General features: G+C 32.0%; 1 protein-coding gene across 1 annotated transcript in view; it reads right to left on the bottom strand.

Annotated features, from left to right (window-relative positions):
- LOC105172033 (myosin-6) overlaps nucleotides 1-20838 on the bottom strand; it is a 32888-nt gene extending 12050 nt beyond the window's left edge. The window contains exons 1-21 of the mRNA XM_020697447.2: nucleotides 20630-20838; nucleotides 20202-20324; nucleotides 19303-19446; nucleotides 18812-18957; nucleotides 18567-18723; nucleotides 18316-18374; nucleotides 18054-18213; nucleotides 16835-16984; nucleotides 16625-16761; nucleotides 16402-16548; nucleotides 16218-16319; nucleotides 15807-15864; nucleotides 15573-15674; nucleotides 14460-14497; nucleotides 14243-14369; nucleotides 13957-14127; nucleotides 13736-13867; nucleotides 13481-13590; nucleotides 7025-7085; nucleotides 6284-6461; nucleotides 5962-6167 (exon numbers count right to left, since the gene is read on the bottom strand). Coding sequence (XP_020553106.1) covers nucleotides 5962-6167; nucleotides 6284-6461; nucleotides 7025-7085; nucleotides 13481-13590; nucleotides 13736-13867; nucleotides 13957-14127; nucleotides 14243-14369; nucleotides 14460-14497; nucleotides 15573-15674; nucleotides 15807-15864; nucleotides 16218-16319; nucleotides 16402-16548; nucleotides 16625-16761; nucleotides 16835-16984; nucleotides 18054-18213; nucleotides 18316-18374; nucleotides 18567-18723; nucleotides 18812-18957; nucleotides 19303-19446; nucleotides 20202-20324; nucleotides 20630-20692 — 2571 coding nt within the window. The 5' untranslated portion in view covers nucleotides 20693-20838. The remainder of the gene's footprint in view (nucleotides 1-5961; nucleotides 6168-6283; nucleotides 6462-7024; nucleotides 7086-13480; nucleotides 13591-13735; nucleotides 13868-13956; nucleotides 14128-14242; nucleotides 14370-14459; nucleotides 14498-15572; nucleotides 15675-15806; nucleotides 15865-16217; nucleotides 16320-16401; nucleotides 16549-16624; nucleotides 16762-16834; nucleotides 16985-18053; nucleotides 18214-18315; nucleotides 18375-18566; nucleotides 18724-18811; nucleotides 18958-19302; nucleotides 19447-20201; nucleotides 20325-20629) is intronic.
- Between the last annotated feature and the right edge of the window lie 316 nt (nucleotides 20839-21154).

Raw genomic sequence — 21154 nt, forward strand, 5'->3', positions numbered from 1 at the left:
CGCACTGCAATTAGCAGACTACGAGTGGGTTTGGGTCTTGGACTAGTAAAAACAACGACAACTTAGTAATCCGGTTTGATTTTATACTTCTATGGACCGTGTTGGCCACGCTCGATCTCAATAATAATAATAATAGTAATTGGAGTAATAATAATAATAATTATTGTTACAGATTATATATAGGCTGATTTGTAGGCTAAATAATACAAATTAGAGAGCTGATTTATTGTAATTACTATAGGATATTTTGTTTCCTATTATAGGATTTTTGTACTTGTATATATACCCTCATGATTGAAAACTCATTCTCCACTTCTCGACTTACATGGTACCAGAGTGGTTTGATTCATAAAATTTTTCTTTTAGGTGGGAAAATTCTAGGTTGGTGGCTGTGAGGGAGGCTGCGCCAATATTTAAGGTGCAGACTTTGGACGTCTATAGACACCGCCAACTCAGGGAGATACGACGTGCCAATTGGTCAGAACCCAATGGCTCGTTTCTCAATGCTATTTGCATACCTGTTTTTGGTCAACATAGATATAGGTGTGGGACTTGACTACGACAAGTTTGGTTCTCATGTGGGTAATCTGTTATCTTGTTAGCAATTATGTCTAACAAAAAGACTGGAGTTGTTTCTGTTCCGCTGGTTTCAAGAGTCATAGAACATAAATTAAATGGAATTATTTTTCTTGATTGGAACCGTACCATTGAATTATATCTGCTCAGTATTTCTATGGATGGTCATGTGACTAAAGATCCTCCTACAGATCACCTCTAGATTACCTTGGGTGAGGATGCTTGCTTGTATACAAATTCGTAACTCTATTGATAGTGAGGTGGTTGGTTTGGTTACTCATTGTAAGACAGTAAAACTATTTTCTGTTCTACAAAAGGAAATTTCTCTGGTATCTATGATGTTTGCAAGGATTTTTACAGGGCAAATAAAGGAGATAAGTCTAGTTATTTTATGGAATTCAAGAAAACATATGAAGAGCTCATTATGTTGCTTCCCTTCAGTACTGATGGTTGTTATGAATTGTTATGAGTTTTCTAGCCGATCTTCCGTCTGAATTTGAGACTGCCAAATCCCAAATTCTTTCCACTTAAGAAATTTTCTATCTAGAAGATGTTTTTCGGAGGGTTCTCCATATAGAGAATACGTTGCCAACTCAGCCTAACAGTGTTCTTATTAGCCGTACTACCACATCTATCTCAGGAAGACAACACTAAAAGAGTGGTGGCAACAGTACGAGCATGGAGTCGGGTCCTACAACTCTGATAACAATACTGGAAACCGTGGACAAGAAGCAAGAAGAAATTGTATGTCGCTAATTTCACAAACCAGGTCATATCAAGCGGGATTGTCGGAAGCTGCAATATAAGAAAACTGAGTCTGCCCATGTTGCATCTAGTTATGAGACCTCTGAAAAGTCTGTTACAATAAGTGCAAAATGAGTACGCCAGATTGATTCAGCTTCAACAAACAGTGAAACAACCATCTGTTCATGTTACTGCTCTTGTCGGGACAAGTAAAACCAATAGATGTCTTGTTTCTTCTTCTTCAAAATGGGTCATTGATTCTGGTGCTACAGATCACATGACATGTAATCCCAATTTACTTTCTAACTTTCAGCCACATAAATCTGTCACTCCTGTTACTTTAGCTGATAGTTCAACATCCAGTGTTATTGGGTTTGGGTCTGGAACCACTGATCCCACATCATCTCTCTATTTATTATATGTTCTAAGTCTAACACAACTATCTTTTAATGTGATTTCTATCAGCAAACTTGTGCCCTTAATTGTTGTCTCTTATTTTTTTCCTGGTTATTTCAGGATCTCGTGACAAAGAAGATTATTGGCAAGGGACACGAGTCTGATGGTCTCTATATTCTTAATACACACAAACCAGGGTGTATAGCCTGTGCCAAAATAGTTTCTCCTTTTGACGCACATTGTCGATTGGGTCATCCTTCATTTTCTATGTTAAAGAAACTTTGTGCCCAATTTTTAAGCATTAATTCATTAGATTGTTAGTCCTGTCAGTTTGCTAAACACCATCGTCTTTGTTCTAGTCTTAGAGTCAATAAGCGAGCTACTGCTCCCTTTGAGTTAGTTTATTATGATGTTTGGGGTCTTTGTCCAATTACCTCTAAAATTGGTTTTAAATATTTTGTTACTTATATTGATGATTATTCTAGAAATGACATGGCTTTATTTGATGAAAATCACTCAAAATTATTTTCTCATTTTTTTCTTCCTTTTGTGCTGAAATTGAAACTCAATTTGGTAAACCTGTACAAATTTTAAGAAGTGATAATGCAAAAGAATATGTTTCAGGAAATTTTCAAAAATACATGCTTGAGCACCGTATTCTCTATCAGACTTCTTATATTGACATCCATTTCTCAGAATGGTGCTGCTAAAAGAAAGAATAGACATCTTCTTGAAACTTCTAGAGCTTTATTATTTCAAATGCAGGTTCCTAAATGCTTCTGGGCTGATGTTGTGTCTACTGCTTGTTTTCTAATCAATCGTATGCCTTCCTCAATTTTATCTAGTAATAATCCTTGTGGCACTCTATTTCCAAATAAACAATTGTTTCCTGTATAACCAAAGATATTCGGTTGTACTTGTTTCCTTCGGGATGTTCATCCTCAAGTTACAAAACTTGATCCTAAGTCCTTGAAGTGTATGTTTCTAGGTAAACGTGCATGCACTTATCCAAACTCTCAGTTTGTTTCCTACAATCATTTGTCTCCCACTTGTAATTTTCTTACATCCCTAGACACTGTCTACATCTAAAACTGTTCGAGAGGCATTAGCTCATCCCTGATGGCGGAATGCTATGATCGAGAAAATGAATGCTCTAGATGTTTAATGGTACATGGACTTTGGTTACCTTATATGTAGGTAAACAAGCAATTGGATGAAATGGGTATTTACCATCAAAATTAATCCTGATGGCTCCATTTCTCAATTGAAAGCTCGACTTATTCTCAGACTGTTGGAATGGACTATCATGATACTTTCCCCTATTGCTAAACTTGCTTCTCTCACGATATCTATCTCCCTTGTAGCAAGTTATGACTGGCCTTTGAATCAGTTAGACATAAAGAATGCCTTTCTTCACGCGGATCTTCAGGAGGAAGTATATATAGAGCAACCACATGGTTTTGTTGCTCAGGGGGAGTATGGGAAAGTCTATCATCTGCAAAAATCTCTATATGACTTGAAACAGAGTCCTCGGGCTTGGTTTGAAAAATTTAGCTAGGCTATTATGAAGTTTGGGATGCAGAAGAGCAAGTCACGTCATTCTGTTTTCTATAGACAATGTGATAAAGGTATTTTTTTGTTAGTTGTATATATGTGGATGATATTGTAATCACAGGTAGTTATTCTAGAGGAATCTTGTCTTTGAAGTTCTTCCGTCATACTCAGTTCCATACCAAAGACTTGGGGATGTAAAAGTATTTCTTGGGAGTTGAAGTTAGTACGAGTTAGAAAGGAATCTTCCTATCCCAGAGGGAGTATGTGCTTGGTTTATTGTCAGAGTGTGGAAACTTGGGCGCTAAACCATGTAGTACTCCAGTGGTTCCTAATTTACAATTAACAGAAGAAGGTGAATTGTTTGCGGATCCTGAGACGTACAAAGGACTTATTGGAAAGTTTAATCATCTTACTATGGCACGTCCTAATATTGTACATGTCATCACCAACTGTTGATCATTGGAAAGCAGTAGAACAAGTTCTGCACTATTTAAAAGGGGCTCCTGGACGTGGAATCCTATATGGCAATCATGGTCATACTAGGATTGAATGTTTTTCAAATTCTGATCGGGCAGGGTGTAAAGAAGATAGGAGATCTACTTAGGATATTGTGTTTTTGTTGGGGGAAATTTGGTTACGTGGAATGGTGGAAGAGTGAAAAACACAATGTAGTCTCACAATCAAATGCGGAAGCTAAATACAGAGCTATGGCCAAATCTGTGTGTAAAGTCATATGGGTATATGAGCTCCTCACTAAAGTAAGAATTAAGGTCTAAGTACCTGCAAAGCTATGGTGTGAAAATCAAGTTGCACTTCACATTGCTTCCAATCCAGCCTTTCATTAACAAACGAAACATATTGATTAATTGTCATTTCATTCGTGAAAACATTCAAGAGGGTTTGATAACTACAGGTTGTTAGCAGGGTCCGAATTGATTATCTATGTAACAAGCTAGGTATGATTAATATCTAATGCTCAAGTTTGAAGGGGAGTGCTATAGATTATACATAGGTTGATTTGTGGGGATTACATAGGCTGTTGTAGGCTAAATAATAGGAATTACAGAGTTGATTTATCCTAATTAATATAGGATATTCTGTTTCCTATTATAGGATTTCTATACTTGTATATATACCCTCACAATTGATGAATAGGAAAAAAGAATTCATTCTCTTCTTCTAAGACATACAATAGTAATAGTAATAGTAATAGTAATAGTAATAATATACTAGGATTCTTTATAAATTCATACCAAAGTTTTGATAATACATAAATTAATATTTAAGACAACAACAAAAATTGCAATATTTTTATTGATATTGTATAATATATATGTATACATACGCAAATGAAATTAATTAGTCAACTTTTATATTTTTTATACAATTAATAAATCCAAGAAGTAAATGGATGATATCATTGTATCATTATAATATGGCTTCATAATCATCTTAATATCTTATTTTATTTTATATATTATTATGATCAACTTCTATATCATTTAATTGAAAATAAGGACTTTTTCACAATCTTATTCATAAAATAAACTTGGTAAAATTTTTATATTTATTTGTATTCTTCTTTAATAAATATAAATATATAACCATGTATAAGTATTTATATTTTGCACAATGTAATTGATATCTCATATCTTTACATTTATGTTAATTATATTCTAATTAAACAAATACTAGATATACAAAAAGAATAAAAAAGAGAACAAAAAGTTATATATTCTGCACAATTAAAATTGAACTAGTATACACATGTTATTTCAGCACTATAAATTGTATTAATTATGAATTAATAAAAATATATAAACCATCATTATATTTCTAATTTATAGTGTTATTCTTTAAGTTTTTTAATTTCTCATATTATCTTATTTCCTCCATTAAAAACAGAATATCCTCTTTTATTATTAAACTCAATCAAGTATTTTATCCACTTCCTTTGTGGTAAATTAAAATAAAATATATGTTACATATACGTTGCATACTAATAATATTTTGTCATTGAAAGTGCATAAAAATAGAATAGTTATATTCTTTTTTTTTTAATAATAAATCAAAGTATGAAAATTTTCTTAATACTTATCTTTTCTTTTGTATGTTTGGAATTCATGAAGTTACAATACATGAAGCTCGGACATCAGTCAATAGTTGATACTTATAGTTTATACTGTAGATGTTTCTGGAAACTTGAGAGAGACCATAGGATGACCGTTATTAATTTATTTCATATATAGATTTTTATTTATGACTTTAGAATATGTATTTTGAGATTAAAATTTTTATATAACTAGAATAGTTAAACTTTGAATTTAGTTTATTATTGACTTTATGCTAAAGCCTGCAAAAACCGCCCTTACTCACCCTGACCCAATTAAATCGAAAAGTGCAGTTTTTATGATTGTGGCCTAGGTTTGCGTGACCTACTCAAAAACCGTAAATATTGGGTTGGGCAAAGAAATTACCTAAATTGGCCCAACCCACATAGCCTACACTCCTAATTTTTTATTTGAAAGTATCAATTTAAAAATTATAAAACTGCCATTGACAATTTTGAAAATAGCTTAAAAAAACCAAAATCACACCGTAATCACTCCAGGTTAGAGAGAGTAATTAAAGCAGGTAGAAAGAAAGCATACATATACAAAACTATGCTACCTTTCTTGTGCATGAAATTACCTGGATAGCAATAGCTGCTCTATTCCGACGTCTACGTAGAAGCTCATCACGTGCAGCCATCCCTCGCATTCCTGCTTGAATACAAACAGCAGAAGAGCGCAATAATGTATAAGCTTTCCTAGAAACGGACATGCGCATATCTTTCTGGATGGTCGTAGCAGCAGCTATTCTCCTCTTATGCTCATAAATACGGCGTGCAACTTGCCCTAATAATGCAAATAAAATATAATTAGCAGAAAGGAATGATTATGAGCACTAGATAAGTTATATATATTAACATAGGTTAAAGAATAAAAGAAGAACCTTGCAAACTAATCAATACCTCTAGACAGGGTCTGGATTTGTATAGCAGAGTTGCGTAATGACAAGAAGCTTTTCCGTGCCAAATATGTGCGGAACTTTCTCTGGATTTTGGAAGCAGATACTCCAAGGACCTGATTGCGAACAGTATCTAATTCCGCCATCTGACCAGCTCTGAGAAACACTTTTGTCTTGCCAAGCTGGAGAAAACCATATTTTTAAGATATTAGCAGCTGCAGTTTTTAATGCATACTACAACACATTATTACTGTTTAGTTCCAAGTAGAATGAATATTAAAAGTGACAACCTTAAGGAGAACAGCCTACAAAGAAGATGGACAAAGGATACTTCTCTATTTTAATAGAATTCGACAAAGGAAGATGAGTTGAGAAAGTAATACTCACAAGAGAGGAATACTAGTTGAGAATATTCATCTGAATAATCATTGTAAGCATATTTCATATAGATAGAAGTACTACCATCAGTGCAAGTATTCAAACAAATTGCTCTCGTTTCCCTCGTGTTTAAATGGCCATATACAGCAGCACAACCATATCAGAAAAAGAATATCTTGACAGTGAAATGCGAACCAATCACTTGGTAAAATATTGAAATGTCATGGTTAAAATCTTGCATTTCATCTTTAGAGAAGACATAATGTTGAGTTACAATCCACATAAATTCAAAGCATGAAGACGTTATAAATCATACAAGCTTCTTTACCTGATGCAATCATGATAAAGTAAGCACAATGAAAAGTACCTGGAAACCTTTAAGGTCAGCTTTCTCCAGAAGTCTCTTGCAAGCTGTGATCTCATCAGAACTATCAAAATATAAGGAGCAAGAAGTCAGTGTCAAAATAAATACAATGCAACGCTAAGAAGTCTAAAGTAAGTAGTCCAAAGGAATCGAAGAAGACACTAGAAACAAATATTTTGGGAATTAAACTTAAATTGCATAAAAACAAAAAAGGGCAGTAAAACACAGAGTTTATGTCAAGCAAAGAGAACGAAGAAGTGAAAAGAAATTCAAAAGGAAGTAGTGCAGGTAGACAAATCTCTGAAAGACACACACACAATCCAACAAAAGAATAAGAAAATCATTTGTCTAGGTGCTGGGCACAAAGAAAGAGTTGAGAAAAACACTTAAAATGGATGATCATAGATTAAGCTGTACAAATTCTCCTTTTCCACTACTTGTAGGAAGTTACATCAAGCGCTTGGTATTGATGGAAACTTTGCATCATTTCATGTCATCTTCATTACTTCTGTTTTATGCATGCTAAGTAAATCATCTTTCCTTGTATCACACAGCTTTCGAAGTGCTTCACTCCTTTGTCTGTCTTGCTTTTAGGTGTATTTCTAACTTCTTGTCTTTTGTTTTTCCTTATTATATGTCACATTGTACAGTTCTCCAGCAAATCAACAAGAGTCAAAGACAAGTAAAGAATTTCTAGATGAAGAAGAGTGTTAATCTATATCTATATATTTATAAAAGTATAAATAGCTCTAAAAGTTTCTTCAATTTTTAGGTTTACCCAAATTAACCTTATAATAACATTATTCCTAAGGATAATTATGTAAATCAATTTACTTATACCAATACTAATTACTTTTTACATTTATCATATACTTTTATTAATTACTTTTCACATTGTACTTATTTTAATCATATTATTTTTTTTCTATTATATTATAATATATATACCTACTGCGTAAAAATTCCCCTATGATATAACATGAAGTGACTAAAAAATTTTATAAAAATTAAAAGAATTTAATAAATTTAGAAATTACCCAGCATAAATATAAGTAAGATTTAGTCAAATCACTTGTCATATTAAAATAGGTTAAATAACAAATGAAATTAATGAAATAAATTGTCATGTAAAATAAATATTACGAAAGATAAGATAGGTTAAAAGACAAATGGGAATCAATTATACTCTATAAAAAAATAATTTTAGTAGGTAGATAAGACTAAAATGTTAGAAAATACCCTAAAGGTACAACATCACATGACTAGAAGATTAATTAAATAAATTATCATGTAAAACACAAAACTTGAAGAGTAAAACAGGTAAAAAAACAAATGAGAATCAATTAAATCAACTTATCCCTTATAAAAAACACTTTCTTAGGTAAATAGATTAAAATGTTAAAAATACCCTAATGATATAACACGAAATAACTAGAAAAGTTCATGGAAAATGAAAAGAGTTAATGCATTGAGAAATTTTCTAGCATAGATATAAATGAGAATTAGTTAAATCACTTATCATATTAAAATAGGTCAAATGAAAAATGAAAATAAATTAAATAAATTTTCATGTAAAACAAAAATTTTGAAGAGTAAAACAGGTTAAGAGACGAATGAGAATCAATTAAATCGCTAATCCCTTATAAAAAAACACTTTTAAATTGTAGTAAGATAGACTAAAATGTAATTTCAGCATCTGAAGTGTAACTACTGCGTATGTTATATGAATTTCTTCATTCATCTGTAATACAATAGAACAAATTATCAGTGAATAAAATTTTAAATTTTTTAACAATATACGATAGAATTGCTCCTTGTAAAACAATATCACAAGGTTTAAATGCTACTCCTAAACAATCACCATGTGTATATCCAAAATACCAATTTTTATTCATATTAACAATACTCCTATATGTGAAATCAATGAAAACTGAAACTTAATAATCATAAGTTACTTAAATTATAAGTTATATTGTTAGGTCATATTTTATTAGTTCTAATTGCCATGTTATTAGAATTTAAATTTGTTTAAAAAGAATTTTCTTTAGATAATTAGAAGCATCTCACATGTCTAGCTTATTTAATTTAAATTCGTGCAGCTATATATATGTGCCCTATAAATTAAGAGTTTACTTGCATTTTTAGAACATGCCGCTAATTTTTTTTTTTTATCACATTTCAAATTTGATTTGAATTTTAACTGTATTTTGTTATATCTATTAGCAAGAAAACAATATCTTTTTGTATCTTTAGTTTTCATTTTTTAGTACAAGAATGTAAATGTTAGTGCAATAATGTGAATAATTTATCAATTTCTTATCTTTTAAGTATAATTTTTTTTTTTAATTTAATAAAGTTACCGATGTTTTAATTTTGATTGTCAAAATTACTATTTTTTTACTTTATAACATAATTCCAAATATTATAGAGATATGAGCCTTTGAACATCTATTAAATATATCTAAAATTCATGCTACAAAAAAATTAGTTTAGTAGCATGCTACTAAGAAATAGTAGCAAAAGATAGAACTAATGGAAAAAAAATGAATGTTGTGATTAATGCAACTATAAAGATACATTCCCTATTAAAGAAGGAAATCAAGAGTAAAACATCAATTAATTCACTTAGTCTTGATTGCTTTAAAATTTGAAGTAACGTTGATAAAGTCAATATATCAAATTGATAAGAAACATGATGCAGTATTTTGATAAGAATAGTTGGAACCACGTGCGTTGTGTGTAATGCTTATTACCTCGACTAAATGATTATATTATTTAAAAGCTTAATTAAGTAAAAATATAAGGTATTTCATAAATAACGAAAAACTATTTTGAATAAATACTTTATAAATAAAAAGATTCTATTCATTAAGCTAAATATAAAGATTCTATCCTAATACATCTTGTGTGCATAAATAATATAAAGAGTACATGAAGTTAAATATTTAAATAATCAAACTTGATCACTGATAGCCTAGTAACTTTAGTTTCTACTGTAAAATCAATCTAAATTGTGAATAGGCTATCGATTTAATGTTAACTTTTATCTTTATTATCATACTATTTTCTAACTAGTGTTTTGGAAGTGACAAGTTTTATAGTATGCCGTTGAATTTTAGATATTTTTAAAAAATAAGACCTTATTGATTCTATCCTTTATGTTCATAGTTGAATTAAAATATTAATTTCTACTTATTTGATGAATGAAGTTGTTTAATTCGTTTTGAACATTATTGAAAGTGTAACTTTTAATTTTTATTATGTCTAAATAATTTAAAAATATACTATTTAAGGCATTAAAAAAAATATGTTTCAATTGAGAAGCCTTAGGCATCTTTGATTCAATCTTCGAAAAATCATATGTGATGTTCTAAACGCAATACACGGACTTGAATAGGTAATATAATCATGAAAAGATCACTTGTAGTCAAAATCATTGAGTAATCTTACTAATGTATTGAAATATATTGAAACTTTTAGATAGAATTTCTAAATATAATAATCTGTATCTTTAGGAGAAAAGAACATGCCTCTATTATGTTCTCATTCTTTTTTATTCATGTTGATGTTCTATAGTATGAGTAATACATATATCTACAGAATCTATGTTTAACATCTCATAGAGATGTATTAATGCACTTCATTGTTTTACTATTAATTTTTTATTTTCTATTGATATTGTATTATGCATACATTTACTTTACAATATTCTTGACGATTGTCAATTAAGAAATGAAGAAAATCATTAGCAGAAAATTAACATAATTATATAATTTCTCGGTATAATTATTCTATAATTTATGGGGTGCTTTTTAATTCTTTTTGGACTTTAATTATATCTTATTAATTAACACTACTTAAAAAGGACATGGAAAGAAAATGCTATAATATAATGAATCACTTCTCTTATATTCTCTTATAATAATGGAAAGAAAATTGCATAATAATATAATCCACTACTTTAACATATTCTTGACAATTGTCAATTATAGATGAATGAAAAAAATCATATAACATATGCAGTGTTATACTTTAAATGCTCCCATTTTGGTCTATCTTACTAAAAATTGAAAGTGCTTTTTACAGGAGACAAGTGATTCAATTTATTCTCATTTGTCTTTTAACCTGTTTTACTCCTAAAAGTTTGTGTTTTACATGACAATATATTTAATTAAATTTTCTAGTCATGTCAGGTTATATCTTTAGGGTATTTTTTTTAACATTTTAATCTTATTTTACTAAAAAAAAGTATTTTTTTATAGAGAATAAGTGATTTAATTGATTTCCATTTGTCCTTTAACCTGTCTTATTTTTCAAAATATTTATTTTACATGACAGTTTATTTCATTAATTTTATTTTTTATTTAACCTACTTCAATACGACAAGTGATCTGCCTAATTCTTATTTATATTTATGCTAGGTAATTTCTTAATTTATTTATTCCTTTTAATTTTTATGAATTTTTTTAGTTAGATCATGTTATATCATAAGGGAATTTTTATCCAATAGGTATATACATTATGAATACAATAGAAAAAAATTAATATGATTAAAATAAGAACAATGTGAAAAGTAATTAATAGTGTGAAAAGGTAATTAGTGAAAGTAAATAATAAATGTAAAAATTCATTAGTATGGGTTAATAAGTAAATTGATTTACATAATTATCCTTAGGACTAATGTTATTATAAGGTTAACCTGGGGCCATTCGTACTTTTATAAATATATAAATGATGGAAATATTAAAAAATGAATGAGAAAGATGACATTAAAATTCATATGCCAATTAAATGGGAGATAATTAATAATTTCATCAAGAAAATCCAAAAAATTCATGAAACTAGCAAGAGTATTTCTCCTGCCAACAAAATTGAACAAGCTAAAGAATAACGAACCATGTGTTTACATAACCACTAATCTAGCTATATTTTTATTTAGCTTTTCAATTTTCATTGAATAAAAGCTTTTACAATAATTTTTAAAAGTTCAAATTCATTAAACTTATTCAATAGAATCTTTTCATTTATAAAGTACTTATTAAATTTCAAATAATGTTTCTTAATTTGTTAAATAACTTACATGTTTACTTAATTAAATTTTTAAATAATATAATTATTTTCTCGAGGTAATAAGCATTACTTGCGACGTGCGTGGTTCCGACTAGTTTATGTACAATAGTGTTAATAAATTATCTCATAGGACTTCTAAGCACAGTCTTAGTAGAAGGACTATGTACTTCTCTAGCAAAGTCGGTTCCTAATTAGAGTAGGTTTTTGTAGTCAATTATGAGGTACATAATCCTTGAATATTAAGAGTCATTTAACTAAGTTTTTACACAGCTAAGAAATTTCACGGCGATGTCCTAAAAGACTAAGAATGATTAGTAGTTTTCCTTGTTTGTACTTTGATTTTGTCCTTTATTATTTTTCAAACTCTCAAGGAGCTAAGCCTTTATGTTTTAGGTTGTTTCTGGGCACTAATGAGCTAGTTATGCACTTTGCACCATCTCGAACTACACTTTTCACTCCCCATAACTCAGTATTGCGACAGCACAAACACAGTTGAAATTTCCGCAACTATCTCCTCTGAGAAGCTTGTCAGTCGTTACTCATCAATCCACTAGAATTCAATTGTTAAGATCAATTTGATACACCTATGATTTTCACCAAAACTAGGTTGGTGTTGCATCGAACATTCTGCGGAATGATGGAAACTGGATCACATAGCTCGCGACCAGAAAAGATAGAATGCTAGACTAGACCTTAGATGAGGGGAGCAGGACAAGACTTGAACTCTTTTCCCCCTTAGACAGTTAGGATTTAGGTGATGCATAGAAAATCAGATTCTGTTGAATATGCATGCCAAAGGTCTCTTGATCTCTCCACCATGCTCTTAGGTTTTTTATTAATAACATAGCGTACTGCAGAAAGTGTTATCAACATGAAACTCATTCTGTATTGCAATTATTTCAAATAAATTGTCTGAGGATAATTGCAAAAGCAATATGCAAAAACTAACGAAACTTCTCTCTCCATCATCACTTTGAAACTACCGAAATAAAACCCAACAAAAAAACCACTGATCTTAGCTCACAAGGACAGGACCAAGATGATTCCATTTCACATGGTATGGATAAAACCATGCTGTTGAAGGTTCTAGAACTAAATAAATTTCCATTTCTCAAAGTCCTTACTTGATTGTTAGTTACCTGAAGTTGTATAAAAAAGAATTCGAAAGTGTTCTGGGCACAGAGAAGTGGTAAACAACGCATTCTTTCTATCATCAAATTATATTTACGTGGGTATTCCACATCAGTTTAGTGGTAGATAGATCTTCATTCTCATATGTTTTGCACAAGGATCTGGTAATACTTAAGGAGACAACTTCATCGCATATTTGCATTCAGGGCAAGCAGACACTTTTCAGCGGTAAGACAGATAATGAATTTTTTAGTTTACCTCCCATTCAATGCATTAGGCGCAAGAACTTTGAAGCGAGTCAAGAACTCATCAAAAGTTTTGCGGGTGGGATATCCAGCACAACTGATCCTGATAGCCTCCATGACTCCCTGGAAACCAATATTTAGTAATTTCACAGTGCTTGGCAATGCGAGAAATCCAAATGAGAACACAAATATAATGATGATGATAAATTGGTGGCGGTTACAATTATAAAGCAATTTGGAAAATATCATAAAAGAAAAGAACCCTCACCCCACAACGAAGTTGCTGTAGAACATTACTGTTCTCAAAAATATGAGGCTTTAGAAGATTATTAGGCTTAACACAACGAATGTAGTGCGGTTCCGTGGCACTAAGTGTCTCAAGCAGAGATTGCAGCTGTTGCTGTACAGAACAACAACAAAGGGGATGAAACTGGACAGGACAAGATCAATATAGCTTCCAATGTTCAAGGATATATAAACTAGACTAACCTTAAAACGAGAACCAATAGAAGAAAATTTCGATGATTTAGAAGATTCCTCAGGCAAAGGTGGGAAAAGTCCAGAGACAAAGGAGCAATTTGAAGCGCTGAGGAGAGCCTGATGCTCAGCAACAACATAGTCTTTGTTCTTATCCAAGAACAGTTCTGTCTGATAAGTGACCTGCAACCAGTGTATGCTCTATGAAAGTGAAGTTGTGAAGCAATAGGCAGCTTTCTAGAGCTATATACTTCAATTTCACTGTTATTCTTAATTGCATAACGCAACATGTGCATACATCACCCGCATAATGGCAAATCGTAAACCCAGTCCTCGATAATTTTGGCTTGGTGAAACGCTTGTGATCTTTGAATGTCTGGTAGAGCTTCTCCGCAAATGTCTCATGTGTAGATCTCGGAAACATACTACAAGAATGAAGCCATTTAGGCAGTTATCAAATAATGCATTACATGGCCAAAAATTAAGAAAGCTCCCAAATTCAAAATAAAACATACCATGCCTCATCAAGAAGAGCAATAATGCCACCAGGTTTCTGAAACAAATCCCATAAAGTTATGTATCAAACACAAGAAAGATTAAGAAGTTAGATTAAAATAAAAAAGATAGACCTTCTACACACAAGACTTTTGTTATCCCCTCTCGGTGTTGGATAATATAAGAAAAAGAAGTCGCACATTTAAGAACACAACTATTTTGCTCAAATCTTTGACTAGTGCATAAATATTTTATAAATGCGAGATCACATAAAGGAATGAAAAATGTGTAAGTTTTCAGGCTGCAGTAGCTTAACATATGATAAGAAACTAATAGAATATTAAAAACACGAGAATGATATTAATCCAAATAATTGATAAAAGAGGTGAATATTCTTGTTTTATGAAAATACAAGCTTAGGATGTGAAAAGATATCTTTAGGCAAAAACTATTATATGTGTCTTGGATATTAACTGCCATTAATAACACTTGCACTTATATTTGTTCGTAATAAATAATTGATTGTTAGAAGAATCCCACTAATTCTTTGGCATTAAATGGATATTACCCTTGCCCCTTGGTATCTTGTATAAATGACACATGTTTATTTGATCATCTATACCTATCAAAAGATAAAGACTTTTATAGCTTACGATAAAATTTCTTGATGTCAACACGAAATGATTTTGTTCAGAAAATTGAAGGACTGAATGCACAAACCATACACAATGCTCAAGCAAAGAAACAATAATGTTAAAATTATTTGAAGTTCATTTTTGTTTAACAGAATTTACCTTAAAGAAATTTATTGAAACAATTGTAGTTGGAACCACATCAATGATCTTAAGTATAAAATTATATAATACAAATTGTCAATATTGTTACATTTTGTGTAAGATAACACACACATCCACATACCCAATACCCAAAAGACACAGAGACTCCCATAATTGATCATTGAAGCAAATCAATCATTTGAAACTAACAGACCAAAGCTTACAAAAACAAGCTAAAAAAACCTTAAATATAACTTCTTTGATCCCCAAATTTTTATTGGAGGACTATAAGCTGAAATTTTTCAGATATGAGGAAACAATAATAATATTAAACAAGAAAAGAAATAATAAGCAAACCTTTTCAATAAGATCAAGAATATCTTGATTATCAACAAATTCTATGTAACTCCAGTCAATTTCTTCACGAGTATACTCTTCTTGCTCCATCTTGAAAACGTGCTGCCCAAAATATAAGTATCATCTGAGATCCAAACTCGTGTTCTTTTTTATCTCATCCAGATTTTTGGCAAATAAAAGTTTCTAGAATTTTATTTAGCAAGAATAATAGGCTACAAAATTTTGTACACAAACCTGGTTGAAATGTTGCTGCAGTTTCTCATTCGTCAAATTTATGCAAAATTGCTCGAAACTACAAGAGAAGTGCAAAAATTCAGAAAAATAAGCACTAGAAAAGGATCCCAACAGTAAGGTTTAGTAAGAAAATAATCCAAACAGCACAACTATAAAGCTTTTCAAGCAAAAAACTGGTTTTAGCATCCAAAGGACTGATAATATAATTTAGAACATAACTGCTAATAGGAGAGGCTTGCATACTATTAGAATTATTTCTTTAGGTACACGAACTTGTGCATAACATATTCATAATTGGTATACTATTACCGATATAAGAATTACCAGCACAACAGCAACAAAAACAGTTTGGAGTATTCTGTAGGGTATTAATTTCCATTATGTTGAGAATTAAGCATACCGGTTAAGCACCTGTTTGTCTTGAAACTCTCGAAGCCATAAATATCCAGCACCCCAATTAAGAATTTTGATTCAGGATCTTGGCCAATAGAATTGTTGATCTTGTTGACAAGCCTGATCCAAAACGCAGTTAAACCTTAGTATAGCATACACGTAATCAAGATTTTATTAAATGTTATATTTTTGTATCACAAACCAATCAAACAATCTTGAATAGATAATTTTAGCCAGAGCATCTCTACTGACTGCTGCATCATTTGGATTTAGACTTTTTGTTATGGTCTCATCACGAGTAACCATGACACGTTTGCACAAGGAGTCTTCAAGAGCTTTCTCATTGCACCTAAAAGAGACTCACGTGAAGTATGAGAAATATCAAGAATGTATACAAAAAACTGCAAATACAAGAAAATAATTACATCAAAAGTTCAGCTGATGTTTTCAGATGGAATCGCGACTGATCGTCCTTGGGTTGTGAAGCATCACCATCACTTGTCTTTCCAAACTCAATATTCCCCAAGTGAAGGATGGCCGCCACGACTCGGAAAATTGCATCCTGTAAATAAAATGTCTTACCAATAAATCTGAAGCAAAGCATATCAACACAAACAACATCAAGACGTTTATACCTGCTCATCAGAGCTGATCCCAACTACATCCATAGCCCTCCGTGTATCAACATATTCTTTGGAATCATCAACTCCAGCCAATTGAATGCAATTTGACTGGTTCAGATAATGAAAAGTCCTTGGATCTCCCAATTTGTATTTTTCTCTATCCTGTCAGAAAGCATGAGAGCAAGAGAAAGTTGGGAGAAAAAGAATGACTTCAGGCTAACATCATACTGAAATGACCAAAACTAAGAAACCTCATCAGTTAAAATTTTCTTTCCTAGTCTCTTCAGGCAAGCAAAAAGAATTGGAACTCAAGAGACACAATAATGTTTTCCTCCATTGCACAAGGTTCATTCATGTTGACCATTTCAAGAAACAAAAGAATAGAAGAAAGATTTAGTGATCCAGGTTGCCCGCTTTAGTGCATAAAAGATGATATAATAAAGAAAAATGCATCATAAGTAACAAAACTTTCTTTGTAGTATAGAGATTAAATGTTGTAATACCAGGGAACTTCCATCAGTAACTTCAAGACTTACTGAAGATCAAGAAAATAAAATGCAAACAAAGGCACAGAAACCTAATGATCAGATTGAAATGCAATGCTGAATGGTAATCTAATTCATCATTTATTGGAATTTTCAGATGCAAAAGTACCTTAGCACAGATAAAATGGAAAATTCTGTGTTACGTTTGGAGGGAGTCCTATTAGATAGATACTCCAACTTCAATTTGTATACTGAAAATTGTGACAGGAGAAGCGAGGATAGATTACCAGAAGTTTTATATTAGCCATATTTGGGAGAATAGAATTAGCAAACAACAGATTTGATGTTGACAAGAAACATGACTGTTATGATAAACTTAAGAATTATAAAAATATAAGAAAAAATAAACACCACTAACAGCTCAATAGTGCCTAGTGCAGTGTGCTTCATGATTTAATTTTAGACCAAGGTCGCAATCAAGACCAATTCAGAAAAAGTAGAACCATTTGGAATAATGTGATTTTCAAATTAAGATGGGTAGACAGAAATCCACAATGTCCAGTATTCACAGTTAATGACTTTAAGAATGAAAATGTGTTACAAATTAACTTTTATAATTTGAATAAAGAAAAGAGTAGTTTAATATCGAAGATCTAAGCAACATGTACAACTCAGCATATATTTCAGCCATATAATTCACATATGAGACAATCATATATCTGCTCCCAACAGCAACTATAGATTACCTCTGCTGGTGCAGCACAAAGCAGATAAAAACAATGATAGTTTCTTTCTGGATCAGACACTTGGCAAACACGTGATCTTTCTAGCAAGTAAGTTCTGATTGCAGCACCAGAAATCCTACCCCTACTATTGAACTGAAGCTCAACAAACTTGCCGAAGCGGCTGCAACCAGAGAGCATGTTTATTGTTTGAAGCAAAACTTTGATCAGCAAATCAATCATAAACATAAGACAAAAGATATGTTAATAGTCAAAACTGACAGACCTTGAATTGTTATTTCTCACTGTCTTTGCATTACCAAAAGCTTCCAGAACGGGACTCGACTGTGAAAAGAAGCGAAGAGCAGAGGTCAGAAAGGAAAAGTTCACTAGAGTCTACAAGTAAGTTTACATGAAAATTTCAACTCATTTTTATCTGTTCCAGGGTGTACGGGGAGGGGGTAAAAATAAAAAAGGATCAACATCATTTACGTAGACATAATTAAAAAGAAGAAGTTATCTAATTGAGATACAAACCTCAAGTACTTGCTGCTCCACACTCCGCCCCTCTGACTTTGAGCTGCCTCCCATATGAGCAAGATAACACATTAGCATTTTAGTGCTTTCAGTTTTACCAGCTCCACTTTCTCCACTAACCAAAATTGACTGGCTTATACCCTCTTTAATCATTTGCCTAAATTAGCATTCAGAAGTATTTTATTAGAAACAACTGTAAGAAATAGCAGGGGCATAAATTGAGATCTTGAAGAAAAATGTATTGCCTGTAAGCACCATCAGCAATGGCAAAAGGATGTGGGCTCAGCTCTCCCAGTCCCATTCCTTTGTACTTTTCCATCACATCATCATTGTAGAGATGGGGCAACCGTTGAAAGGGGTTCACTGCTATCAATATGTTACCAGTATAGGTCTACAAAAACCACCTGCTTTTAGCTTCATGATTTTCTACTGGAAAGAATTTTGAAAAGGCTGTTGCGAAAGTGAAGTTTCTGATGCAGTAGCAGAATGAAGAAAATATGCTTATAGAATAGTCCAAAAGAAAAAGAATAATTATGAAAGGACGCAGTGAAAATTGCAGAGTAAAGCACTTTCTCAAGGAAAGACTAGAAGTGTATCAGTGTCACATACAGTAATACAAAAGGTTATGCTTAATAAAGGTGGGGAGTGAAGTTTTAGGGAAGATGCAAAACAGTATCCTTGATTTTAAGAACGTCTAGAGGGAAGATGCAAAATGTAATCCACTAAACAGACTCACATATATTTCATTAACATCATATCGAGATTTCAAATTCTGCAGAACGCCTGGTTCATGCAGATAAGCAAGCTTGGTCATATCATCCACGCCACAGGCCGGAGCCTCAGGATCTTTTGGATAGGCCTTTGCTGCATTAGCTGTAATCTACAAGACAAAAATACGAAAAAACAACGAGTTTATAGATACTGAATATCCATTCTCAATGACAAAATGATCCCACCTTGAGGATCCACAGACCAATACAATCATCAAGCTCTTCTTTTATCTGATCAGTGCAAAAATTGCAGGACAAGTAAGATACTGAACGAAACACTGGTTCTATCAATACATGCTTATAAACATCTCATAAGCTCAGATGTACAACAGAACTTTAATGTTAAAGAAACTACCTTATCCTCAGCATATTGGGCATGCCCTGCTAGAATCTATCAGGTCAGGTCCAATTGAAACTAGCCTCATATATAGTGAACCCAATCATGTATACTGTAGATTTATGCATTGTCTCGAGTGTAAGTTATTCTCTTGGGGCAAAACTAGACCAAGGAAGTTTCCAGCCATTTGGAGCAGGCTCCCATATTAGCTAGATGATACTTTCTCTATGCTCTGGTTCAGACACCCTGACAACCTCCCTGAATGCCAAGAAAACTGAAATAATTGCAAGTTGTACCTCCCCACCCCAGCCCCCCACTTTGCGCAGTTGCGCGCACACAGGAAGAGAGACTCCCATAACATGTGAAAACCAGCATATATACAGTTGGCTTACGTTTGGTCAATGAAAACAGCATATGAACATTCAAGAAAAAGGAACATGATGCCAGAACAATATCTAAGAAAGATAATTGATCATACCAATATCAAAATTACCAATGTGGAAATAGTGTCAACAATAGAATACTCACTTCCTCTCCTGATGTACAGGCCACTTTAATTTCTCCTCCATTAACTTCCACAACTTCCCCATCTATCCAGGCTTCCTCAGGATGCTCCACCCATACTAGAGATCCAACTGCTATACTAGATGTCTGCATGATATTTGGAGTTGTTGTTAGTCAAAAGCGGTCAAGAATCAAGAACAAGTAAATCTACAATTTGACTATTCGTTTCATATGTAAAATGCACCGCAATTTGGTAAACTTTGGCACAGAGAGATAATTCAGCCCTTCAAAGATTTGACAGCCAAGGCATACATTGGAAAGTGTCAACATGAGCTCTTGAAATTTACAATTGAAAGGTCAGGTAAAAGATCAAACATTGAACTCCAAGGACTCCTTTATCTAAAGTTTTCTGTCTCCAAAAAAAAATCCATGACGCGCAGAATTTACTCCACCTTCGACTTTTCACTCATGTTTAGATACAAACGCTTCGATGCTTTCTGTCTCAAAAAATCCATGGGGCTTTCTTGACAGAAATTCTACAATTTTATACATCTATACCCAAATTTTTCAATCTTGACATTGTTGTCTTCACTTGTTCAAATCTAAACCTTCCAGAGGTTCTGGTTAAAAAAGGTTTGGAAAATTAAGGCAAAATTTCATGATGACTGGACTTAGCTATATCACTAAGCCAGCAAAGTTGTGTCTTTTACAATTCTTTAATATACTTTTATTAAGAGGTTTACATAAAATTTATTTGGTAGTTCATTTCACTAAATTAAAGTTCTAAATTTAGAGTTCTTTTTATATTAAATATGCAAATAATCCGCACCATATATAAAGCTTCTATTTGGTTTTATTACCCCAGTATAAACCTCCATGACCCCACCCCAAAAGAAAAAATCAAACATATTCCATTATTTCTCTTCTCTTCCCCTAAAATATTATTAAAGAATACTAATCATTACTATTCCAGTCTA

Source organism: Sesamum indicum, linkage group LG10, assembly GCF_026168435.1.
Source record: "Sesamum indicum cultivar Baizhima isolate 11 linkage group LG10, ASM2616843v1, whole genome shotgun sequence".
Classification (NCBI taxonomy): domain Eukaryota; kingdom Viridiplantae; phylum Streptophyta; class Magnoliopsida; order Lamiales; family Pedaliaceae; genus Sesamum; species Sesamum indicum.